The 27,179-nt window shown below is 45.0% G+C and overlaps 1 protein-coding gene across 1 annotated transcript in view; it reads left to right on the forward strand.

The window, feature by feature from the left end:
* Nucleotides 1-27,179, forward strand: part of LCT (lactase) — a 67,762-nt gene that overhangs the window by 36,906 nt on the left and 3,677 nt on the right. Inside the window, exons 8-14 of the mRNA XM_064382805.1 lie at nucleotides 2,073-3,623; nucleotides 4,795-5,063; nucleotides 7,581-7,871; nucleotides 8,498-8,696; nucleotides 9,710-9,912; nucleotides 12,393-12,502; nucleotides 16,357-16,491. Coding sequence (XP_064238875.1) covers nucleotides 2,073-3,623; nucleotides 4,795-5,063; nucleotides 7,581-7,871; nucleotides 8,498-8,696; nucleotides 9,710-9,912; nucleotides 12,393-12,502; nucleotides 16,357-16,491 — 2,758 coding nt within the window. The remainder of the gene's footprint in view (nucleotides 1-2,072; nucleotides 3,624-4,794; nucleotides 5,064-7,580; nucleotides 7,872-8,497; nucleotides 8,697-9,709; nucleotides 9,913-12,392; nucleotides 12,503-16,356; nucleotides 16,492-27,179) is intronic.

Consider the following 27,179-nt stretch of genomic DNA (forward strand, 5'->3'; position numbering starts at 1 on the left):
GCTCAAGTGCTCCTCCCAACTCCAACCCATTAACTCTTCCCTCATTGCTGCAGCCACACTGGTCTTCATTTCCTTTAATTGACTGCAAAATCTGTATTCTTTGTCATTGATTTTAATACACTTGATCCACATCTATGGCCACATTCTTACCTAAAATACTATTTAATATCTTTTTATTCTAATTGGAAAGGTATGGCAAATAGGTTTCATCTCACAGGTCAATCCTCAGTTAATCCAGGATGTTCTTATCTTGAGATAATTCACTTAATTACATCTGCAAAGATCCTTTTTCCAAATAAGGTTGAATTCACTGGTATCAAGGGTTAGAATTTAGACATATCCTTTTTTTTTTTTTTGAGATTGAGTTTTGCTCTTCTTGTCTAGGCTGGAGTGCAATGATGCAATCTCAGCTCATGGCAACCTCCACATCCCGGGTACATGCTATTCTTCTGCCTCAGCTTCCTGAGTAGCTGGGATTACAGGCACGCACTACCATGCCTGGCTAATTTTTGTATATTTTTAGTAGAGATGGGGTTTCTCCTTATTAGTCAGGCTGGTCTCGAACTCCCAACCTCAGGTAATCCGCCTGCCTCAGCCTCTCAAAAGTGTGGGATTACAGGTGCAAGTCACCGTGTCTGGCCAGAATTTAGACATATCTTTTGGGGGCCACCATTCAATGCACTGTGCCAGGGAATACATGTTTTAGGCTTTATTTATTTCTTTATATTAATTTTTATGTTTTTAGACAGGGTCTTGCTCTGGTGCCCATGCTGGAGCACACTGGCATGATCTCGGCTCACTGCAGCCTTGACATCCTGGGCTCAAGCGATCCTGCCACGTCAACCTCCCAAGTGGCTGGAACTATAGGTGCACACCACCATGCCAGGCTAATTTTCTTTCTTTTCTTTTCTTTTTTTTTTTTTTAATAGAGATGGAGTCTGGTCATGTTGCCCAGGCTGGTTTAATTCTTTTTTAAAATATGAAATATATCATCATTTAATGTCAGTATTACTAAACATAAACAAGGAAAAACAAAAGCACATTGTTAGAAGATTGATTTATGATCTTTTTCAGACTCAGCCTGCCTGCACCCGGGTGAATAAATAGCCATGTTGCTCACACACACACACACACACACACACACACAAAAGAAGAAGATTGATTTATGTATTCTATGTAAAACCAAGACATCCTAGTGGTAACGCACGGGATACATCCCTTCCACTATTTATTTTAAAATGGGGATCCTCCTTTGGTTTGAGATTTATGGCCATAGAAGTGGCCTAATGTTTCATGAGGGTCTTGTGGATTTTCCTTTTCTCCATTTTGAGGAGGAAAAGGGGTGAACATTTCGGAGGTAACCCAAATCACCTCCAAAACTTTCATGTCAAAAGGAACACTTTTTTTTTTTTTTTTTTTTTTTGAGACGGAGTTTCGCTCTTGATACCCAGGCTGGAGCGCAATGGCGCGATCTCGGCTCACCGCAATCTCCGCCTCCTGGGTTCAGGCAATTCTCCTGCCTCAGCCTCCTGAGTAGCTGGGATTACAGGCACGCGCCACCGTGCCCAGCTAGTTTTTTGTATTAGTAGAGACGGGGTTTCACCATGTTGACCAGGATGGTCTCGATCTCTTGACCTCGTGATCCACCCGCCTCGGCCTCCCAAAGTGCTGGGATTACAGGCTTGAGCCACCGCGCCCGGCCAAAAGGAACACTTTTTAAAAGCATCATTAGTAACAAAGACTATACTTCTAATTTTTCAATAAAAACTATTTTATTGAAAGTCCTTGCTGGTCCAAGGTAATAACTTATCTCAATTGATTGCTCACAACCAGTTACAGATCAAACAGCTTCTAGAACCCTTCTCCCCCTTCTCACTGATGCACTGGCTAGTCTTTAAAAGGTAAATAAATAAAATAGTGGTGCGCTGGTTCACTCCTGTAGTCAGTCCCAGCGACTTGGGAGAATCGCTTGAGTCTAGGAGTTTGCGATCAGCCTGGGCAACTCAGTGAGAGCCCATCTCAATTAAATAGATCCATAAATAAATACATCTAATTTTTGTTTTTCTTCACAGCTATCAAGGAAGACTCCGCAGATGTTCGTTCTTACATTGCTCGTTCCTTCATTGACGGCTTTGAAGGCCCCTCTGGTTACAGCCAGAGGTTTGGCCTGCACCATGTCAACTTCAACGACAGCAGCAAGTCAAGGACTCCCAGGAAATCTGCCTACTTTTTCACCAGCATCATAGAAAAGAACGGTTTCCTCACCAAAGTGGCAAAAAGACTACCACCACCTAATACAGCAAACCTCCCCTCCAAAGTCAGAGCCTTAACTTTTCCATCTGCGGTACCCTCCAAGGCTAAAGTGGTTTGGGAAAAGTTCTCCAGCCAACCCAAGTTCGAAAGAGATTTGTTCTACCATGGGACGTTTCGGGATGACTTTCTGTGGGGCGTGTCCTCTTCTGCTTATCAGATTGAAGGTGGGTGGGATGCCGATGGCAAAGGCCCCAGCATCTGGGATAACTTTACCCACACACCAGGGAGCAATGTGAAAGACAATGCCACTGGAGACATTGCCTGTGATAGCTATCACCAGCTGGATGCTGATCTGAATATGCTCCGAGCTTTGAAGGTGAAGGCCTACCGCTTTTCTATCTCCTGGTCTCGGATTTTCCCAACTGGGAGAAACAGCTCTATCAATAGTCATGGGGTTGATTATTACAATAGGCTGATCGATGGCTTGGTGGCAAGCAACATCTTTCCCATGGTGACATTGTTCCATTGGGACCTGCCCCAGGCCCTCCAGGATATTGGAGGCTGGGAGAATCCTGTTTTGATTGAATTGTTTGACAGCTATGCAGACTTTTGTTTCCAGACCTTTGGTGACAGAGTCAAGTTCTGGATGACTTTTAATGAGCCCATGTATCTGGCATGGCTGGGTTATGGCTCAGGGGAGTTTCCCCCAGGGGTGAACGACCCAGGCTGGACACCGTATAGGATAGGACACGCCATTATCAAAGCCCATGCCAGAGTCTATCACACGTATGATGAGAAATACAGGCAGGAGCAGAAGGGGGTCATCTCTCTGAGCCTCAGTACCCACTGGGCAGAGCCCAAGTCACCGGGGGTCCCCAGAGATGTGGAAGCTGCTGACCGAATGCTGCAGTTCTCTCTGGGCTGGTTTGCGCACCCCATTTTTAGAAACGGAGACTATCCTGATGCCATGAAGTGGAAAGTGGGGAACAGGAGTGAACTGCAGCACTTAGCCACCTCCCGCCTGCCAAGTTTCACTGAGGAAGAGAAGAGGTTCATCAGGGCAACGGCTGACATCTTCTGCCTCAACACCTACTCCTCCAGAATTGTGCAGTACAAAACACCCAGGCTAAACCCACCCTCCTATGAAGATGACCAGGAGATGGCCGAGGAGGAGGACCCTTCATGGCCTTCCACGGCAATGAACAGAGCTGTGCCCTGGGGGATACGAAGGCTGCTGAACTGGATCAAGGAAGAGTATGGTGACATCCCCATTTACATCACCGAAAACGGAGTGGGGCTGACCAATCCAGAAGAGGAAGATACCGATAGGATATTTTACCACAAAACCTACATCAATGAGGCTTTGAAAGGTATGTGAGGGTTCAGTTCCCCTTAAAGAAACCTTCCAACATTCCCTGGGTCATGTGCCCAAAATTGTTTGCCAGAATGATTTATGAACCATCCACAAGTCTTTCCCTTGGGTCCCAACTCCATAATTCTTTATCTGTTTGGGGGTTATATGTTCCGTGAGAAGCTGGGGGAAAAGGCTATAGTTGTCTGTCTTATGTCCCAACTCCGTAATTCTTTATCTGTTTGGGAGTTATATGTTCCTTGAGAAGCTGGAGGAAAAACGGCTGTGGTTCTCTCTGCAGAGGAAAATCACAAACACAACACACACAGGGTTCCTGGCAGAGTATTTATATTGTCATGGGCCCATTCATTCATTACTGAGCAACTACTGTGACAAGTTCTATTCTAGGTGCTGGGGTTACAGCAGTGAACAAAACACAGATTGCTGCCTTCATAGAGCTTATCCCATGCACCCCAGAATAAGAAACTTGTGTAAGTTCACATTTCGGGACTTAACTTCCTTTTTTTTTTTTTTTTTTTATTGATATGGATTCTTGCTCTGTTACCCAGGTTGGAGTGCAGTGGCCACTGTGCCCGGCTAATTTTTTTGTATTTTTAGTTGAGATGGGGTTGCACCATGTTGGCCAGGCTGGTTTCAAATTCCTGACCTCAAGTGATCTGCCTGCCTCTGCCTCCCAAAGTGCTAGGATTATAGACATGAGCCACCGTGCCAGCCTAAACATCAACTTTTTGTTTCATTGATCTTTTTTTTTTTTTTTTGAGACAGAGTCTCACTCTGTTACCCAGGCTGGAATGGAATGGTACAATCTCGGCTCACTGTAACCTCCGCCTCCCAGGTTCAAGCAATTCTCCTGCCTCAGCCTCCCCAATTGCTAGGACTACAGGTGCATTGGGCTTAACTTCCTAAGTGGGCTGAGGCTCTTGAATTTGAGGCATGTTCCTTTACCCCAACAGAATAATTTGATTTGGAGATGATCAATCATTAATGCTTGCTGTGGGGTCATAGTGATGGCAAAAAAGTAAGATCAACAGATGATCTGTTAGTCTCTCACAGCTTATGTCACTTTTAGGATGACAGCCTTGAGTTGAGGAGCTAGCACAAGGCTGGCTGCGTGGATGTCCTGCCTCCTTGTGTCAGGCTCTCCTCTGCTTTCTTTGGGATGTTCCCAGCCTACAGGCTTGATGGTGTAGACCTTCGAGGATATGTCGCCTGGTCTCTGATGGACAACTTTGAGTGGCTGAATGGCTACACAGTCAAGTTTGGTCTGTATCATGTTGATTTCAACAACACAAACAGGCCTCGCACAGCAAGAGCCTCTGCCAGGTACTACACAGAGGTGATTACCAACAACGGCATGCCACTGTCCAAGGAGGATGAGTTTGTGTATGGATGGTTTCCTGAGGGCTTCATCTGGAGTGCAGCTTCTGCTGCGTATCAGGTGAGGAGTTCAGGGTAGTGGGACACCATTGACCGTACACCTGCCCTGCACTAGGCTCTAGGCTTACTGCTGGGAAGGGCAGATGCATGAACAGGAGATTCCAGCAGACCCGTGGAGGGCAGTGTGGGGTCTGGGAGGGCCTCTTCCAGACAACCTACCTTCTTCACAGCCCCAAATTTAGCCAGACCAGCATGGTGAGGCAGGCTGTCCTGAGATGCCAGATGGAGCAGGGGGAGCCTGGGCAGAAGCACTTGGGCAAAGACATGCAAATACAGTCGTGCTTCACTCACAACAAGGATTTACTCTGAGAGATGTGATGTTAGGCGAGTTCATAGTTGTGTGAACATCACACAGAGTGCACTTTCACAAACCTAGATAGTGTAGCATACTACACACCATGGTATAGCCTAGTGCTCCTAGACTACAAACCTGTACAGATTGTTACTGTACTGAATGCTGTAGGCATTTGTAACACGGTGGTATTTGTGTATCTAAATGTAGTAAGGCACAGTAAAAATAAGGTATAAAAGCTAACAGGGCATTCACCATGAATGGAGCCTGCGGGACTGGAAGTTTCTCTGGGTGAGTCAGCGAGTGAGGGGCAAGTGAATAGGAAGGCATTACTGTACACTACTGTGGCCTTTATGAACACTGCACACTTAGGCTACACTAAATTCATTTTATTTATTTATTTATTTATTTTTAGATAGAGTCTCGCTCTGTCTCCAGGTATCAGGCTGGAGTGCAGTGGCATGATCTCTGCTCACTGCAACCTTCACCTCCCAGGTTCAAGCAATTCTCCTGCCTCAGCCTCCGGATAGCTGGGACTACAGGCACACGCCACCATGCCCAGCTAATTTTTTTTTTTTTTTTTTTGTATTTTTAGTAGGGATGGGGTTTCACCATGTTGGCCAGGATGGTCTCCATCTCTTGACCTCGTGATCCACCTGCCTCGGCCTCCCAAAGTGCTGGGATTACAGGCTCGAGCCACCGCACCTGGCCTAAATTTATTTTTTAAATGCCTTTCTTCAATAATACCTTAACCTTAGCCTACTGTAACATTTTTACTTTATTAACTTTTTAATTTTTTTAACTTTTTTACTCTTTTGCGATAATGTTTAGCTTAAAACAAGCACATTGGTCTGGGTGCAGTGGCTCATGCCTGCAATCCCAGTGCTGTGGGAGGATCGCTCGGGTCCAGGAGTTCAAAACCAGCCTGGCAACATGGCACAACCCCATCTCTACAAAACAAAAAAAATTAGCCAAGTGTAGTAGTGTGTGCCTGTAGTCCCAGCTACTCAGGAGGCTGAGCCAGGAGGATACTCAGTCTTTCCAGTAGCTGGAATTACATGCAGATGCCACCACACCCAATGAACTTTTTATTTTTAATTTTTTTGTAGAGACGGGGGTTTTGCTATGTTGCTAGGGCTAGTCTCAAACTCCTGGACTCAAGTGATCCTCCTCCTTCAGCCTCCCAAAGTGCTGGAATTACAGGTGTGAGCCACAGCACCTGGCCTGCATGTACTATACTTCTTTGTTGCTGGCCACACGGTAGGTTTATTGACAAGAGCACCACCACAAACATGAATAATGTAGTGCTCTATGACATTACGATGGCTACAACAGCACTAGGCAATAGGAATGTTTCAGCTCCATTATAATCTTTTTGTTTGTTTATTTTTTTTTTTTGAGACGGAATCTTGCACTGTCACCCAGGCTGTAGTGCAATGGTGCTATCTCGACTCACTGCAATCTTCACCTCCTGGGTTCAAGCAATTCCCCTGCCTCATCCTCCCGAGTAGCTGGGACTACAGGCGTGTGCCACCACGTCCAGCTAATTTTTTTGTATTTTTAGTAGAGATGGGGTTACACCATGTTGGCCAAGATGGTCTCAATCTCCTGACCTCTTGATCCGCCTGCCACAGCCTCCCAAAGTGCTGGTATTACAGGCGTGAGCCACTGTGCTCGGCCTTCAGCTCCATTATAATCTTATGTGACCAGCATCATTTATCGGGTCCAGCATTGCTCAAAACACTGTTCTACAGCCCATGACTATGACGAGTTCCTGCTGGACCCTTTTATTCCTCAGCCAGATCCTTCCAAGCCAGCAGTTTGCTCACTTTGGCTCTCAGCGTGGGCCTGAGCTTATTCTGATGCCCTAACATCACCCTGCTACCATCTTCATGCCAAATGAGGCTCACTCATACAGAAAATAGGATGGTTTTATTTTTTCCCACAAAAATGGAATACAAAAAGGTAAGAGCAACTTGCCTGGCAGTTAGTGGTGGTTCTTGCTTTCCATCTTCTGCCTATGTCTGTCTTTGTGCAGGAGTGGCCATGCCATATGTGTAGAGAAAGCAGGGGGAGTGCCGAGACTGAGGGGGTGGGGGGCCAGAGCAGACTCCCAGAGGAGGTGATGCTGAGAAGCATCCTTACTTGGGACTCATCCAGTGGCAGAAAGGAACCTGTGAGTGCTTGACTGAATGACCTAATTAGACCATGTCTTATCACCTTGAGATCGAAGGTGCGTGGAGAGCAGATGGCAAAGGACTCAGCATTTGGGACACATTTTCTCACACACCACTGATGGTTGAGAATGATGCCACCGGAGACGTGGCCTGTGACAGTTATCACAAGCTTGCTGAGGATCTGGTCACCCTGCAGAACCTGGGCGTGTCCCACTACCGTTTTTCCATCTCCTGGTCTCGCATCCTCCCTGATGGAACCACCAGGTACATCAATGAAGCGGGCCTGAACTACTATGTGCGGCTCATCAATGCACTGCTGGCCGCCAACATCCAGCCCCAGGTATGGTGGGCCCTAGCCAGGCCTTGGGCAAGTCCACATGCAGGAGCCAGCGGGGCTGGGGGAGCGCATTTATCATGTAAACAAAATACTGGTTTCAAATTTAGTTTAGTTTAGTTTTTGTTTTTTTAAATGTCTCACTCTGTCACCCAGGCTGGAGTGCAGTGTTGGATCTCGTTTCTCGCCTCCCGAGTAGCTGGGCTTACAGGCACACACCACCATGCCTGACTAATTTTTGTATTTTTAGTAGAGACGGAGTTACACCGTGTTGGCCAAGCTGGTGTCAAACTCCTGGCCTCAAGTAATCCACCCACCTCAGCCTCCCAAAATGCTGAGATTAAAGGCATGAGCCACCGTGCCTGACCTCAAATTTAACTTTTTAATTGTCAGTAAATTCACATGATGCAGAATTCAAAAAAACATAAAAGAGTTTCCTTCCCAACCTTGATCTCAGCCATCTGGTTCTCCCTGAAAGCAATTTACCTCTTCCCTAAAGGAAAAAAAATCTTTGAGCCTTTTTGTCTAAGTCACTCTCAGGATTAGCAGCAGACGTTGATGCTGGCACATGTAACCCAGGGCTTCCCATGGAAAGCATAATTGATGGAACAGCTGATCTGGCTTCTTCCCAGGTGACCATTTACCACTGGGACCTACCACAGGCACTCCAGGATATAGGAGGCTGGGAAAATGAGACCATTGTGCAGCGGTTTAAGGAGTATGCAGATGTGCTCTTCCAGAGGCTGGGAGACAAGGTGAAGTTTTGGATCACACTGAATGAGCCCTTTGTCATTGCTTACAAGGGCTATGGCTACGGAACAGCAGCTCCAGGTAGGTCCCAGGCCTGGCTCGTCGGCTCCTTGGAACATGGCATTCTTAGCACATTGAGAGTTGAAACCTGGATGGCACAGGAGGAGGCAGCCAAGAAAGCCCCATGGCCAAAACCCTGCCTCTTGCTCAGAGCTGTTGAGGTTTCCCTCCTGACTTTGCATTGCTAAATGTGAATTTCACATCTCAATACCTCAAGATGGCTTCATTTCTTTGCTCTGTGACTCTGATTGGCCCCAGGTTGGAAGGTCTCTGAGATAGAGATGTGGGCAAATTGATGTGGGGAAGGACAGTTTGTCAGGCTGTAGAGGTCTACAGTCTGTTTTTCACAATTCCCAAATCCCAAAGGTTCTTACAATTGGTTTGGCTGACCTGAGCTCATTTAATAGTAGTGAAACCTGACTCAAGCCAACAGGAGGCCGCTCATGGTATTTATGGCACTGAGTGAACCTTCCTAAGTTCTACTGCAGAGGTTGTCAGTGTGCTTGACTATGGAGTGCTGTCCCGGGCCCATGGGCCTGTTAGGTACTTTTCTCAAAGGAAACATTTAATTATAAAACACATCTGACCCTAAGGGATTTTTTTTCTTTTATCTTTAGTTGATATACAATAATTATACATGTGAATGGAGTACAAAATGATATTCTGATACATGTATACAATATGTGATGATGAAATCAGAGTAATTAGTATATTCATCATTACACTTCGCCTTTAAGTGTCACCATTTGACTTGATTTGCTACAGCCTAAGCATTTCTTAAATTGAGGGCTTTAGATTCTGTGATGGGTGTCTCTATTAGAGGTATTTTGCCTGAGACATATCAGCCACTCTGTAACCCAAAGTTACATAGCCAGCTAATAAGAGGGAGAGCCAGGGTTTGAATTCCCGTCTTCCTAATGTCAGAATCTACATCCCTTCTCCCAAACAGAGGGGACACCTGCAGGCAGGGACTAACACTCTCAGTCACATCCATTCTCTCCATTCTCTGTTGACGTCCATGTGTATGTTTCCAGGAATCTCCATTAGGCCTGGCACTGCCCCCTACATTGTTGGCCACAACCTAATAAAGGCTCATGCTGAGGCCTGGCATTTGTACAACGATGTGTACCGCGCCAGTCAAGGTGGCGTGATTTCCATCACCATCAGCAGTGACTGGGCTGAACCCAGAGATCCCTCTAACCAGGAGGATGTGGAGGCAGCCAGGAGATATGTTCAGGTCTGTTTTTCCTCTGGGTGCTTGGTCTTACTCTTGTCCATCTTTCCTTCCAGTCTAATAGAAACAGATTGTGAATCAAAAATTTAGGGTGTGGTGGCTCATGTCTGTAATCCCAGCACTTTGGAAGGCTGAGGTAGGAGGATTGCTTGAGGCTAGAAGTTCAAGACCAGCCTGGGCAACACAGAAAGACCTTGTCTGTAAAAAAAGAAAAAGAAATTACTAGAGCATAGTGGCACACACCTATAGTCCCAGCTGCTCAGGAGGCTAACTAAGGTGGGGGCTTGAGCCCAGGAGTTCAAGGTTTCAGTGAGCCATGATTTCAGCACCATTGAACTCCAGGTGACCAAGAAAGACCACCCCCAACCCAAAAAAACAATTGTTAGGATCTAAGCCTGGTTTTGCTATTACCTGATTTTCTGAACTTGGAAAATCATCTAAACTATTTGTACCTTAGTTTTGTCATCTTTGAACTGGAGATGCCCTACCTACCTCATAAGTTTGCTGTGATGAAAGTGATAAGGTCTATAGGATTAGGTTGTCTTTAAGTTTTTAAAAATCATTTGTACAGGTAATTCTTTCTGTAGCATTGGTTTGAAGTTAACTCATAGAAATTCCATGCCTTCAGTCTCCCTGCTTAGACTGTAGTAGCTAACAGAGCTGGGCTGCAATGTCACACTTCACCTTTAGGTGTTGCCATTTAGTTTGATTTGCTCCAGCCTAAGTATTTCTTAAACTGAGGGCTTTAGATTCTGTGAAACTCATTAGTGCTCCTAATTTGCCAACTCAATGAGTTTAAGGACAGCATCTTTTGGTCACGGAATTTCACCCCTAGGAAGTAGAGACATTAGTAGGAAGCCAGCTGGGCATGGTGGCTCATGCCTGTAATCACAGCACTTTTGAGAGGCCAGGGCAGGTGGATCACTAAGGTCAGAAGTTCTAGACCAGCCTGGCCAACATGGTGAGACCCCATCTCTACTAAAATTACAAAAAATTACCCAGGTGTGGTGGTATATGCCTGTAGTCCCAGCTACTCAGGAGGCTGAGGCAGAAGAACCCTGGAGCCAAGATTGCCATTGCACTCCAACCTCAGCAACAGAGCAAGACTCCATCTCCAAAAAATAAATAAATTAATTAATTAAAAAGAAAGCAGGTGCCAGCATGGCCTACCTTTATTTCCACCTGAACCCCTGACAAGAGGAGAGAAGGAGAAGAATGATCCTCATTCACGGCAGAGCTCCTCTGGCCCCTCCTAGAGTCTCTGAAAGGGCTAGAAGGTGCCGCCTTCTACATTTTGCATCAGGTAGAAAAGGCAAGTGTTTCTCTCTGGATTGGTTCCCACTTTGGGCTCTGTGGAAGAGTCTGCCAACTGTGGCACTATAACTTTCACAGCAAGGGCCTTGATTTGCCAAACTCTTCACAAGAGACCTTGACAAAGATAGTCAAATTAATAAATACAACGAAGGGCTTAATTTTCTGGTTTGCTAACCAGCTGGGAAAACAGCTTTGAAACAAAATTAATGTATCCCCCATGTCAGACTCACAGAACTGGTGAATTAGAGCAAGATTTCCTTTTTTCCTGAAATCAAAACTCAAATGTCAGGAAATGTTAGGCTGTCATATCATTAAATTGAGTACTTACTGGTGAAATGTGTATACTGCAGCCATAGATTATGACAGATGCATCTCCTATTAGAATCAGCTTCCACCGAAACATCCAGTGTGATACCTTGGAGTGGGTGCATTTAAGGCTCTTTACCAGGGCATGTGTGTTCCATGCCTCATCTCTGACCATGAATGGAAGCTGCCCTCACCCTATATTCCCAGCAGCAGCCAGCATGTGAGGAGAGGATTTGGAGAGACTAAAGAAGGCTCTCAAACCCCCCAGCATTATAATGTTTGAGTGCCATGTATTCCCCCTCATGATAAGGATGGCCTAGATATCATCAGAGAAAATAGGTCAAACAGTTCCCACTCTGGGGCTGCGAAAGCCCATGAAGAGTTATGCTTTGCCTGGGAAGTCAGGAAAGCCTTGCATCTCAGCCCTCCCCAGAACGTTCTGGTTGCTCCTTGGGCACGTTGATGAGGAAGTTCAGCCACTCAGTGGTGAGAGAGGGAACCGGGAGCCTAGAGGCTTGTGGTCTCTCCCTTCTCCTCTGTGGGACCCTTCCAAGGGCAGCCAGGAAGCATTTGTTGAGTACCAGGACTAGTGCCCAGGTCAGTTCCTGCCACCTCGAGCTGTAATTATGAAGAGGTTGCCCTGCCCTCAGAGCAACAGCAGCTGAGCAAGCACAGACCCAGCTGGGAGACCTGTGAGCACTGAAGCTGCAACAGGCAGGAGCCACAGAGATGAGACTTAGGCTGGGGGTATGGAAAAAGAAGGGAGGTTCTAAGGCCAGGCACTTCTGAGCGGGGATGGTGCTGTCTCTTGCTGTGCCCACCTGTAATGCTTGGGCTGACTGTCTCCCTCACCCTACCCGCAGTTCATGGGAGGCTGGTTTGCACATCCTATTTTCAAGAATGGAGATTATAATGAGGTGATGAAGACGCGGATCCGTGAAAGGAGCTTGGCTGCAGGCCTCAGCAAGTCTCGGTAAGGGCCTGGTGCCCGCAGTGGTTAGGGCTTGGGCTTCGGGGTTACAGAGGCGTGTCTCAGGCAGTTTACCATGACTGAGCTTCTTTGATGGCTGGGAAGTTAAATGTGATCATATATATAAAGCTTAACCCAGCACCTGGCACTGCTATGTGCTTGACAAAAGGGGTTGCTATTATGGTTTTTATTTTGCACAACAGCCAGGAGATCTGTCCCAGGGATATCCACCTCTGAGCAACCCCACTATGCCACTTCACAGACAAATCCCAGCTCATCCTATCCTATTTGATCACCGCATGTGTGAATGTGGGTGGCAGTGGGTGACAGCCAGGCATGTGCTTTGCATCATTTGGCCAGCAGGTGGCGGTGGTCTGCACCAAAGCGCCCCTACTTATCCACCCACCCCTTTTTGGCAAAGAAAGAGTAGCAACATCAGCAGCCAGTGTTTATCCATCTTCTTTTTTTATTTTTATTTTTATTTTTTTTGAGACGGAGTCTCGCTCTGTCACCAGGGTGGAGTGCAGTGTCGGGATCTCTGCTCACTGCAACCTCCACCTCCCAGGTTCAAGCATTTCTTCTGCCTCAGCCTCCTGAGTAGCTGGGACTACAGGCCCGCACCACCACACCCAGCTAATTTTTGTATTTTTAGTACAGACGAGGTTTCACCATGTTGGCCAGGATGGTCTCAGTCTCTTGACCTTGTGATCCGCTTGCCTCGGCCTCCCAAAGTGCTGGGATTATAAGCATGAGCCACTGCACCTGTCCCCATCTTCTGTTGGTAACTTTATTTCTATTTAAAGATGAGTAAAGCGAGGTGCAAAGATTAGGGCGAGATCACCCAACGATTAAGAGATGGAGCTGAGATTTGCAGCCAAGCTGTCTGCCCCCAGGGCTCGTGCTGGGGGCAGAATTATGCAGGTAGGGTGAGAGGTGTGTGTAGAAACAAGAAGGTGGGGTTACGGGAACACGCCCACCACTCCAAGACCGGCAGTATTCAGGTGTAAATTCCCAACGTAGCCTGAGTCTTGCCCCCAAGCTCTCCCATATGGCCCATCTGAGGATTAAAAATCCAGCTCCCTCCTCACAATGCACACCCTGGCCTGGTTAGGGTAAGTCCCACAGAGCAGGCTATGCCTAAAGGTTTATCTGTGAACTGTGATCTCCAGCAAAGCTAATGAGTGTCCAGCCCATCCGCACAACTTTACTGAGCATCTACCATTTGCCTGAGCCAGGGCCAGAGGGAGGGTTCCACGGAAGGAGAGGATTGCAAGTCGACTCCTCAAGCTGCTGACAGACCAGCTAGAAAGACAGTGCTCCAAGGATTCCCATTCCCCAGGCTCTTCAGTACAAAGAAAACTCGGAAGATGAGATCAGGGTGGGCTGGGTAGACCCAGGAGATTTCATGGACAAGGCAGGACATCAGCTGAGCTGGGCCTTGACAGGGGATGGAATGTGGGAGATTACAGGTCATTCCTTCCAAGGGGCAGGGTTGTGAAGATAGGCCTAGAGGTAAGAATGAGTGGAGTGCCAGAAGCTGACAGTGGGGAGACCAGCCCAGCAGCAGTGAAGGGGCTGAGGCCATGTGGTGGAGGGCCTGGAAGCCAGGCACAGGGCTTTAGATTTGGTGCCACAGGCCACTACTGGCTTCTAAGCAGAGGCATCAGGGACATGAGGAGGCTGCGCTTTGAAAGTTTTCTCCCATCATCTCAGAAACCCCAGGCAAGGAAGGTTCTTGATCCCTCAGGTTAATGGTAGCAGAGAGGTGAAGATGAAGGTGTCAGAAGCCTCAGCAGGGCATCTCTGGGCCACACCTAAACCAGAAGCACTGGGTCTCTCTGTCAGCATGTGCATGCAGTCAGGATCACCTGTACATGCTGTACACGAGTGCATATTAGTCAGGTTCTACAGGAGAGAGGCTCTTCACTCTTAGAGTGCCTAGAGAATGCTCCCTCTACCCATTAAGAAGCCAAAGTTCCCCAGTGCGGCTGAGGCGGGAGGATCCCTTGAGACCAGGGATTCAAGACCAGCCTGGGTAACATAGTGAGCCTCTGTCTTTTTTTTTCTTTTTTTGAGACAGAGTCTCACTCTGTTGTCAGGTGCCAGGCTGGAGTGCAATGGCACGATCTCGGCTCACTGCAACCTCCGCCTCCTGGGTTCAAGCAATTCTTCTGCCTCAGCCTCCTGAGTAGCTGGGACTACAGGTGCACGCCACCATGCCCAGCTAATTTTTGTATTTTTAGTAGAGATGGGGTTTCACCATGTTGGCCAGTCTCGATCTCTTGACCTTGTGATCTGCCCGCCTCGGCCTACCAAAGTGCTAGGATTACAGGTATGAACGACTGCGCCCGGCCGTGAGCCTCTGTCTTTACAAAAAATTTTAAAATTATCCAGGCATGGTGGCACACACCTATATTCCCAACTACTTGGGAGGCTGAGGTGGAAGGATCGCTTGAGCCCAGAAGACTGAGGTTGCAGTGAGCTATGATTGCACCACTGCCCTCCCGCCTCAGAGGGAGTGCGGTGTCCCCAGGGGGACAGAGCGAGACCCTGTCTGGAAGGGAGGGAGGGAAGGGAAGGAAGGGAGGGAGAGAGGGCGGGAGGAAGGGAAGATTGATTCAGTGAAATCGTGAGAACTGGAAGTTCAAATGCAGATACTCAGTTTGCAAAGTCAGATACTCAATTTGCAAAATATTTCCCCTGCTTCCTTGAAGATCTTGAAGCTACTGTTATTATTATTATTATTATTATTATTAGAGTTGGAGAAAAGAGGCATGCCTAGACAAACCCCAACGAGCAGAGGAACTTGAAAAGGGTAGAATACAGAAATAAAAATTATACAAGGGCCAGGTGCAATGGCTCACACCTGTAATCCCAGCACTTTGGGAGGCTGAGGCAGGTGGATCACCTGAGGTCAGGAGTTCAAGACCAACCTGGCCAATACGGTAAAACTCCGTCTCTACCAAAAATACAAAAGATTAGCCAGGCGTTATGACGGACACTTGTATTCCCAGCTACTCAGGAGGCTGAGGCAGAAGAATCGCTTGAACCCAGCAGGTGGAGGTTTCAGTGAGCTGAGATCATGCCACTGTACTCCACCCTAGGCAACAGAGGGAGACTCTGTCACAAGAAAAAAAAACTATAGAAGGCCGGGCGCGGTGGCTCAAGCCTGTAATCCCAGCACTTTGGGAGGCCGAGGCGGGTGGATCACGAGGTCAAGAGATCGAGACCATCCCGGTCAACATGGTGAAACCCCGTCTCTACTACAAATACAAAAAATTAGCTGGGCATGGTGGTGTGTGCCTGTAATCCCAGCTACTCAGGAGGCTGAGGCAGGAGAATTGCCTGAACCCAGGAGGCGGAGGTTGCGGTGAGCCGAGATCGTGCCATTGCACTCCAGCCTGGGTAACAAGAGCGAAACTCTGTCTCAAAAAAAAAAAAAAAAAAACTATAGAAGATATAACTTCACAAACATAGAGGAGGAGCCTTGGGTATGTACTTGAGGCATGCTCTTGATTTTGAAATCTGTCATAGATGCTAAATATCAGAATTTGCATATGTTAATGTTTCAAGGAAATTTAAAACTGTGTGTGTATGCACATGTGTGTGTGTGTGGTCCCTTGGGTTTCAAAGGCTCTTGTAGAGACCTAGGGAAGCCAGGTTTACAGTGTGGAGGGAGGAGCTGCAGGTGCTTCCTACACCGCCTAAAGGACCTCTTCTCCTTCCCTGCCGGTTGCCCCTAGTCACGGCCACGTGCCTGGGGTTCAGAGCGCTCCCCCGCCCCAGCCCCATGACATTGTCTTCCCAAAGCACGGCTCTCCATGAAGCCCCTGCCCTTAATGGCTTCTTCCACCCAGGCTGCCAGAATTTACAGAGAATGAGAAGAAGAGGATCAACGGCACCTATGACTTTTTTGGGTTCAATCACTACACCACCGTCCTGGCCTACAACCTCGACTATCCCACTGCCGCCTCGTCTTTTGATGCAGACAGGTAAGTCCACCAACAGGGCTCCTGGAGCCATCTCTGGAAAAGGCAGAAAGGTGCCCCTTGGCCACGCTCTCCGAGGCCTGCCCATCCTCAAAACAGGGCCTCCAATGCTGAATGTGCTAGGGTTTGCAAGACACTCGCCACCTCACAGATCCTGCAGGAAATCTCCAGCAAGGGAGAGGGAGACGAGGCCAGAGTCTCCAGGGCACCTCCCATTAGAACACATATGCTTGGCTTTTTGTTTTATTTCATTTTAAAAAATTTATTCATTTATTTTGTTTTCTTTTTCACAAGCTGCTCAACTGTCAAAATGCTTGTTTTTTTAAAAAGGATTTTCAAGAAAAAAAATTTTCAGGTTTTATCAAAATTTGCTTCAATATTAATAACAATAATACAAGGGTAAAATTTTATTTTCTCTTTTAAACAATGCTTCTAGGCCAGGCACGGTGGCCCATGCCTGTAATCCCAGCACTTTGGGAGGCCGAGGCAGGTGGATCACGAGGTCAAGGGATCAAGACCATCCTGGCCAACATGGTGAAACTCCGTCTCCACTAAAAAATGCAAAAATTAGCTGGGCGAGGTGGTGCACACCTGTAGTCCCAGCTACTCGGGAGGCTGAGGCAGGAGAATCACTTGAACCCGAGAGGCAGAGGTTGCAGCGAGCTGAGATCGCGCCACTGCACTCCAGCCTGGTGACAGAGCGAGACGCCATCTCAAAAAAAAATGCTTTTATGAAGTAGAGATAGTAAAAGATTTTGGTTTACCAAATAGTGGTTTTCATTTATTTTATTTTTATTATTATTATTTTGAGCAGCCGGGACTACAGGCACTTGCCACCATGCACAGCTGTTTTTTTTTTTTTTTTTTTTTTTTTTTTGTATATCAGTAGAGACGGGATTTCACCATGGTGGCTAGGGTAGTCTCAATCTCCTGACCTCATGATCCACCCACCTTGGCCTCCCCAAGTGCTGGGATTATAGCTGTGAGCCACCAAGCCTGGCCAATAATGGTTTTTTAAAAGCCAATTTTTTTTTGTCTATTGCCCCTTTATTCATAACTATTTTAAGTCCTGTTCTTTTCCTTCCTTGGGAGTTCCTTCTGAGCTTCTCAGCCACTGAGCACCCCCTTTCACTGGCCAAATAATTTGATTTATAACCAATGGCCCCCTTTTTTTTTTTTTTTGAGACAGTCTCACTCTGTTGCCCAGGCTGAAGTGCAGTAGCATGATCTCAACTCACTGCAACCTCTACTTCCCAGGTTCAAGCAGTTCTCCTGCCTCAGCCTCCCAAGTAGCTGGGACTACAGGCACCTGCCACCACACCTGGCTAATTGTTTTGTATTTTTAGTAGAGATGGGGGTCTCACCATGTTGGCCAGGCTAGTCTCGAACTTCTAACCTCAGGTGATCTGCCCGCTTTGGCCTCCCAAAGTGCTGGGATTACAGGCATGAGCCATTGCACCTGGCACATTTTTCACCATTTTCATTGTGCATACCACCTTTGTTTATCTAAACTGGTGGAATATACAAATGGAATAATAAAATAAATTGACAAAGTTTAGAAAAACTTTTAACTTGCCCTGGCCTAAGGCTCTTTCATTGGTATTATTATTATTATGTTGTTGTTCATCACTCACCTCAAAGAAGGTTTTTAATTTGATGTCATTGGGGTTAACAGGTTTTTTTTTTCCAGAAACAGTATTAACTCTGTATTGAGTCTTTACATTGTAGTTCATGAATGTTTGTCAGCATTTGTACTTACCAAGAGACAGCATTCGTACTTACCAACCTTGCCCTTCTTAACTTTAAGTCTTTGCTCTGGTTTTCCCAGAATCCTGCCAAAAATGATTATGTCCTGTAAATAGAAATTAATTCCTCTAGGTAATTTAAATCCTCCAGTTACCTTGTTCATTAAACACTGAAAACTGGCAGAGGTAGCTTTTCAAATTGATACTCCACCCTCTTTGGACACACAGGGTAGATGAAGTCAATTTTTTTTTTTAACTTTTAAAAAATTTTTTAATAATTTTGGGGGAACCGATGGTGTTTGGTTACATGAATAAGTTCTTTAGTGCTTTTCTGAGATTTTGGTGCACCCATAACCCGATCAGTGTACACTGCCCCCAATGTGTAGTCTTTTATCCCTCACCCACCACCCACTGTTTTCTCCAAGTCCCCAAAGTCCATTGTATCATTCTTAGGCCTTCTCATCCACATAGCTTAGTTCCCACTTACAAGTGAGAACATAAAAGGTTTGGTTTTCCATTCCTGAGTTGCTTCATCACTTAGAATAATGGTCTCCAACTCTATCGAGTTTGCTGCAAATGCCATTATTTCATTTCTTTTTATGGCTAAGTAGTATTCCATGGTACATATATATACCACATTTTCTTTATCTACTTGGTTGATGGGCATTTAGACTGGTTCCATATTTTTGCAGTTGTGAATTGTGCTATAAACATGCATGTGCAAGTGTCTTTCTTCTATAATGACTTCTTTTCCTCTGAATAAATACACAGTAGTGGGATTGCTGGATCAAATGGTAGCTCTAATTTTAGTGTTTTTTTGAGATGGAGTCTCACTCTGTCACCCAGGCTGGAGTGCCGTGGCATGAAAATCGGCTCACTGCAACCTCTGCTGTCCTAGTTCAAGCTATTCTGTCTCAGCCTCCTGAGTAGCTGGGATTACAGGTGCCTGCCACCATACCCAGCTAATTTTTGTAGTTTTTACTAGAGATGGTGTTTCACCATCTTGGCCAGGCTGGTCTTGAACTTCTGACCTCATGATCCACCCACCTCGGCCTCCCAAAGTGCTGGGATTACAGGCATGAGCCACTGCGTCTGACCCTAATTTTAATTGTTTAAGGAATCTCCACATTCCCACCAGCAGTGTAAAAGTGTTTTCTTTTCACATCCACACCAACATCCATTAGTTTTTTATTTTTAAATTAGGGCCATTCTTGCAGGAGTAAAGGGGTATGTTATTGTGGTTTTCATTTGCATTTCCCAGATAATATTTATCTTTGTTTTCGTTGGCATTTGATTTTGGGTTCTTGGTCATGAACTCTTTGCCTAAGCCAAATCTGGAGGAGAGTTTCCCAATGTTATTTTTTAGAATTTTATGGTTTCAGATCTTAGATTTAAGTCTTTGGTCCATCTTGAGTTGATTTATGTATAAGGTGAGAGATGAGGATCCAGTTCATTCTTCTCCATGTGGCTTGCCAATTATTTCAGCACTATTTGTTGAATAAGGTGTCCTTTCCCCATTTTATGTTTTTGTTTGCTTTGTAGAAGATCAGTTGGCTGTAATTATTTGGCTTTCTGTATGGGTTCTCTATTCTGTTCCATTGATCTATATGTCTATTTTTATACTAGTACTATGTTCTTCTGAACTGTAGCCTTGAGTATAGTTTGAAGTTGGGTAATGTGATGCCTCCAGATTTGTTCTTTTTACTTAGTCTTGCTTTGGCTACGTGGGCTCTTTTTTGGTTCCATATGAATTTTGAGTGTTTTTTTGTTTTTTTTAGTTCTGTGAAGAAGAATAATGATATTTAGGTGAGAATTGCATTAAACTTATAAATTGCTTTTGCCAATATGGTCATTTTTCACAATATTAATTCTTCCCATCCACGAGCATGGGATGTGTTTCCATTTGTTCATGTCATCTATGATTTCTTTCAGCAGTGTTTTATAATTTTCCTTGTAGAGAGATCTTTCACCTCCTTGTGTTAGGTGTTTGTTTTTTGTTTTTTGCAGCTGTTTTAAAAGAGGTTGAGTTATTGATTTGATTCTCAGCTTGGTCACTGTTGGTTTATAGCAGTGCTAATTTGTGTACATTGATTTTGTATTCTAAAACTTTACTGAATTTATCAGATCTAGAAGCTTTTTGGTTGAATTTTTAGGGTTTTCTAGGTATATGATCATATAACCAGTGAACAGCATGGTTTGACTTCCTCTTACAGACTTGGATATCCTTTATTTCTTTCTCTTGTCTGATTGCTGAGGCTAGAACTTTCAGTACTATGTTAAATAGAAGTGGTGAAAATGGATATCCTAGTCTTGTTCCACTTCTCAGGGGGAATGCTTCCAACTTTTCCCTGTTCAGTACAATGTTGACTGTGGGTTTGTCATAGATGGCTTTTATTGCCTTCAGGTATGTCCCTTCTATACCAATTTTGCAATTTTGCTGAAGGTTTTAATCACAAAGTGATGCTGAATTTTGTCAAATGATTTTTCTGCAACTGTGGAGATGATCATATGATTTTTGTTTTTAATTCTGTTTATGTGTGAAATCACATTAACTGACTTGCTTATGTTAGACCATTTTTGTTATGCCCTTTCTTGGTTTTGGTATTGGCTTCATAAAATGATTTAGAGAGGATTCCCTCTTTAGGAAAAGTTTCCGTAGGATTGATACCAATTCGTATTTGAATGTCTGATAGAATTCAACTGTGAATCCATCTGGTCCTGGATTTTCTTTTGTTGGCAATTTTTCATTACTATTTCAATCTTGCTACTTATTATTGGTCTGTTCAGAGTTTTTATTTCTTCCTGGTTTAATCTAGGAGGCTTCTATAATTTCAGGAGTTGTCTCCTCTAGGTTTTCTAGTTTGTGTGTGTAAAAGTGTTCATAGTAACCTTGAATGATCTTTTATATTTCTGTAGTATCAGTTGTAATATCTCCTGTTTCATTTCGAATTGCACTCACTTGGATTTTCTCTCTTTTCTTGGTTAATCTCACTAATGGGCTATCGATTTTGTTTATCTTTTTTTTAAAATGTAAGTATCTAGTTTTATTTATTTAGTCCATAGTACATGTTGACAAAGGGGGAGATTTTGTTTATCTTTTCAAAGAACCAGCTTTTTGTTTAAATTGTCTTTTACATTTTTTGTTTGTTTGTTTGAATTTCATATAGTTCTGCTCTGATCTTTGTTCTTTCGTTTCTTCTTCTGGATTTGGGTTTAATTTGTTCTTGTTTCTCTAGTTCCTTGAGGTATGAGCTTAGATTGTCTGTTTGTGTTCTTTCAGACTTTTCGATGTAGGCATTTAATGCTATAAACTTTCCTCTTAGCACTGCCTTTGTTGTATCCTAGAGGTTTTGATAGGTTGTGTCACTATTATCAATCACTTCAAATAATTTTTAAATTTCCATCTTGATTTTATTGTTGACCCAAAGATCATTCAAGAATAGATTATTTAATTTCCATGTATTTGTGTCATTTTGAGGGTTCCTTTTGGAGTTAATTTCAAATTTTATACCACTGTAGTCTGAGAGAGTACTTGATATAATCTTGATTTTTCTTAAATTCACTGAGACTTGTTTTGTGGCTTATCATATAGTCTATCTTAGAGAACATTCCATGTGCTGATGAAAAGAATGTGTATCCTGCAGTTGTTGGGTACAGTATTCTGTACTTATCTCTTAAGTCTGTTTGTTCTAGGGTATAGTTTAAGTTCATTGTTTCTTGGTTGACTTTCTGTCTTCATTACCTGTCCAGTGCAGTCAGTGGAGTATTGAAGTCTCCCATTATTATTGTGTTGTCATCTATCTCATTTCTTAGGTCTAGTAGTAATTGTTTTATAAATTTGGGCACTCCAGTGTTAGGTGCATGTATATTATATTTAGGATTATGATATTTTCCTGTTGGACTAATCCTTTCATCATTATATAATGTCTCTCTTTTTTTTTTTTTTTTTTTCTTTTTAGACGATGTCTCACTGTGTCACCCAGGCTGGAGTGCAATGGCACGATCTCAGCTCACTGCAACCTCTACCTCCCTGATTCTATCGACTCTCCTACCTCAGCCTCCCGAGTAGCTGAGATTACAGGCACATGCCACCACACCCAGCTAATTTTTGTATTTTTTTTTTTTTTTGAGACGGAGTTTCGCTCGTTACCCAGGCTGGAATGCAATGGCGCGATCTCGGCTCACTGCAACCTCCGCCTCCTGGGTTCAGGCAATTCTCCTGCCTCAGCCTCCTGAGTAGCTGGGATTACAGGCACGCGCCACCATGCCCAGCTAATTTTTTGTATTAGTAGAGACGGGGTTTCACCATGTTGACCAGGATGGTCTCGATCTCTTGACCTCGTGATCCACCCGCCTTGGCCTCCCAAAGTGCTGGGATTACAGGCTTGAGCCACCGCGCCTGGCCTTAATTTTTGTATTTTTAGTAGAGACGGGGTTTCACCATGTTGGTTAGGCTGGTCTCGAACTCCTGACCTGGTGATCCACCTGCTGCGGCCTTCCAAAGTACTGAGATTACAGGCATAGGCCACTGCACCCGGCCCCATCTTGGTCTTTTTTAACTGTTATTGCTTTAAAGTCTGTTTTGTCTGATGTAAGAATAACTGGCCGGATGCAGTGGCTCACGCCTGTAATCCCAGCACTTTGGGAGGCCAAGGCAGGTAGATCTTGTGAGGCCAGGAGTTTGAGATCAGCCTGACCAATGTGGTGAAACCCTGTTTCTACTAAAAATACAAAAATATTAGCTGGTGTGGTGGCACATTCCTGTAATTCCAGCTAGTTGGGAGGTTGAGGCAGGAGAATCACTTGAGCCAGGAGGCAGTGGTTGCAGTGGGCCAAGACTGTGCCATTACACTCTAGCCTGGGCAACAAGAACAAAACTCCATCTCCAAAAAAAAAAAAAAAGAATGAGAATAGCTACACCTCATCTTTGGTTTCCATTTGCATGGAATATCTTTTTCCACTCCTTTACCTTTAGTTTATGTGAGTTCTTATGTGTTAGATGAGTCTCTGAAAGACAGCAGATACTTAGTTGGTAGAGTTTTATCCATTCTGCCATCTGTATCTTTTAAGTGGAGTATTTAGGCATTTACATTCAATATTAGTATTGAGATGTGAAATGCTGTTCTATTCATTGTGCTAGTTGTTGCTTGAGAACCGCTTTTTTTTTTTACATTGTGTCATTGCTTTATAGGCCCTGTGAAGTTCTATTTTGAGTTTCTATTTTTCTATTTCATGGTTTTGTTTCAAGATTTATAACTCCTTTTAGAATTTCTTGTAGTGCTGGCTTGGTAGTGGCAAATTATCTCAGCGTTTGTTTGTCTGATAAAGACTATCTCTCTGTCATTTTTGAAGCTTAGTTTCGTTGGATACAAAATTCTTGGCCGATAATTATTTTGTTTAAGGAGTCTAAAGATAGAACCTCAATCCCTTCTGGCTTGTAGGATTTCTGCTGAGAAATCTGCTGTTAATCTGATAGGTTTTCCTTTATAGGTTATCTGACACCTTTGCCTCGCAGCTCTTATGATTTTTTCCTTCATCTTGACTTTAGATAACCTAATGACTATGTGCCTAGTTGATTATATTTTGTGGTGAATTTCCCGGGTATTCTTTGACCCTCTTGTGTTTGGATGTTTAGATCTCTAGCAAGGCCAGGGAAGTTTTCCTCAATTATTCCCTCAAATAAGTTTTCCGAACTTTTAGATTTCTCTTCTTTCTCAGGAACACCAATTATTCTTATGTTTGGTCTTTTAAAGTACTCTCAAATTTCTTCAAGGTTTTGTTCATTTACAATTTTTTTTTATCTTTGTCAGATTAATTTGAAAGCCTTATCTTCAAGCTCTGAAGTTTTTTCTTCTGCTTGTTCTAGTCTGTTGTTGAAACTTTCCAGCATATTTTGTATTTCTCTAAATGTGTCTTTCATTTCCAGAAGTTGTGATTTTTTTTTCTTTTGAGACGGAGTTTTACTCTTTTGCCCAGGCTGGAGTGCAGTGGTGCAATCTTGCCTCACCACAACCTCCACCTTCTGGTTTCAAGTGATTCTCCTGCCTCAGCCTCCTGAGTAGCTGGGATTACAGGCATCCACCAACACACCTGGCTGATTTTTTGTATTTTGTTTTTAGTAGAGATGGGGTTTGACCATGTTGGCCAGGCTGGTCTTGAACTCCTGAACCTGTGATCCACTTGCCTTGGCCTCCCAAAGTGCTGGGATTACAGGTGTAAGCCACTGTGCCTGGCCTATTGTTTTTTCTTTATGATATCTATTTATCTAGAGACTTTGTCATCTATATCTTGTATTGTTTTTTAAATTTCTTGAAGGTAATTTTCCCCTTTCTCTAGTACCTCCTTGAGTAGCTTAATAACCTTCTGAATTCTTTATCTGGCAATTCAGAGATTTATTCTTGGTTTCGATCCATAGTTGGAGAGCTAGTGTGATCTTTTGTAGGTCTTATAGAACCTTATTTTGTCATATTACCAGAATTAACTTTTCTGGTTTCTTCTCATTTCTGTAGACTGTCTCAGTGGAAAGATCTGGAACTCAAGGGCTGCTGTTCAGATTCTTTTGTCTCACAGGTGATCCCTTGATGTGGTGCTTGCCCCATTTCCCTAGGGATGGGACTTCCTGAGAGCCAGACTGCAGTGATTGTTGTTGTTCTTCTGGGTCTGTCCACCCAGCAGGACCACTGGGATCTGAACTGTTTCTGAGGAATGTCTGCAGAGAGTCCTATGATGTGATGTGTCTTCAGGTCTCCCAGCCATGGATACCAGCATCTGCTGCAGTGGAGGTGGCAGGGGAGTCAAGTGGATTCTGTGAGTCCTTGGTTGTAGTTTTGTTTGGTACGCTGGTTGTCTCAAATGCTGGTTATGCTAGCAGTGAAGCTGTCATGTGGACAGACTCAAGACTTCTGGTTAGCCAGAATGTTGCAGGCAGTGCAATTAGCTGTTGTTTTCTCCTTCTTTGGAGCAGGATTGCTCTGTTATGAGTTGCTGTAATGGCATGAACTGGTTGGCCACCAGCTGTGGGTGGCAGTAGAAGGGGAAAGCCTCCCCAGCTTCTACACAGCCAGCAAGGCCAGTCTCACTCCTGCTGTGCCCTGCCAACAGTGCACAGGGCAGAGATCTCGCCCCAGGCTACAAACCTCCTCTCTGAGAAAGCAAGCAGGGTTTAAGGCCTTGCCCCTCCCCACCTGCCTGCACTGTTGGCTGTGGCTTCTGTGCTTTTTTATCTGCATATTTTGTTTGCCCCCCAAGATTCTGCTCAGGAAAATTCATGCTTCTAGTTGAAATTAAGTTCAGCTGTGGCCGGGCGCAGTGGCTCACGCCTGTAATCCCAGCACTCTGGGAGGCAGAGGCGGGTGGATCCACGGGGTCAAGAGATCGAGACCATCCTGGTCAACATGGTGAAACCCTGTCTCTACTAAAAGTACAAAAGTTAGCTGGGCGTGGTGGCACGCGCCTGTAGTCCAAGTGACTCGGGAGACTGAGACAGGAGAATTACTTGAACCCAGGAGGCGGAGGTTGCGGTGAGCCGAGATGGCGCCATTGCACTCCAGTCTGGGTAACAACAGCAAAACTCCGTCTCAAAAAAAAAAAAAAAGTTCAGCTGTAAGCTTCCTTCATCCTGCCCCTCCCTAATTTCACTGGCTTTCTTCTCCAAGGACCCCTGTCAGATAAAGTCAGGGATGGCTTTCCTGGGCTCAAGCTGGGGACAGGGAGTGGCTACAGGGCTCTTCTCACTGCTTCTTCTATTTTTTTTATATTTTGCTCGGCTCCCTAAACCCACTTGAGCTCTAGGTAAGGCTAAATCCTTCTCCTATGATCTGGATTTTCGGGTCCCCAGAAAGGATGTATGTTCGGAGGCATACTTTCCCCCCTCACACTTTGGGAACTCACTGTTTTGCAGCTGTCTCATGGAGTTTGCAGCAGCATTCTCCTTTTTTCGAAGGGTCTGTGAAATCTTTCCGTTTTTCTGGTATGTTCCTGCAGTGGTTCTTGGAGCAATATAGCTCACAACATGAGTCTCCACACACTGTTCTGTCCATCCAAGTGGGAGCTATGCCTAAGTCCTGTCTCCTATCCACGATTTTCTGAAAATCTCATTTTGTTCCTTTTCTATCAAGCATCTTTCCATACCAGTAGCTCTTACTGAGTCCAGGTTCTTTCTTTGAAAACCAGCCCCTCCACTCTCACTGCATCCTGAAACCCCCCGAGTCAGGCTCACCAGGGGGCACTGAGTAAACTCCAGAGCACCCCTCTAGTCCTGATTCTCCCTCCCTTATCCACCTCATGTGCCTCATTAGCCCTGGAGCTATCTCCTCTGAGCCCTTCACTAGTGCTTATGAAATGGCCCACATTCAATTCAGCTGAGTCACATAAATCCAGGTGCTGATAAAACTAAAATTTTTTTACTCCCCCGATCTGGATGTAAGAAGTGTCTAAATGCTTTGTCCTTCTTTGACATGTGTGACTACAGGTGATCAGGCTTCTGTGGCTTCCCCCAGCAGGCACCCCTGTGGCAGGAGCTGTCTCCTCTCCTTATCCATCACTGAAGAGAGAGGCCAGGCTCTTGGACACTTGAACGAGGTCCCAGCCTGTCTGCTACCTGTCATCACACAAAGCAGGGCCCCAAGTATTGGTGCCTGTGGCCGCACCCATGGTCGGCATGTGGCATTGACTAGACATAGGTGACTTGGGGGAACCCATTCTCTGAAGATACAGCACCGGCATCCATCAGAAGCCTGGAGCTGGGGACACCCAGAGCCTTTCATAGTTGGTATAAGGAGCCATCTAAGGCCGGGCGCGGTGGCTCACGCCTGTAATCCCAGCACTTTGGGAGCCCGAGGCGGGTGGATCACGAGGTCAAGAGATCAAGACCATCCTGGTCAACATGGTGAAACTCCGTCTCTACTAAAAATACAAAAAATTAGCTGGGCATGGTGGCGCGTGCCT

Source organism: Aotus nancymaae, unplaced genomic scaffold (assembly GCF_030222135.1).
Source record: "Aotus nancymaae isolate 86718 unplaced genomic scaffold, 86718_ANA_hifiasm-v0.15.2.pri h1tg000029l, whole genome shotgun sequence".
NCBI lineage: Eukaryota > Metazoa > Chordata > Mammalia > Primates > Aotidae > Aotus > Aotus nancymaae.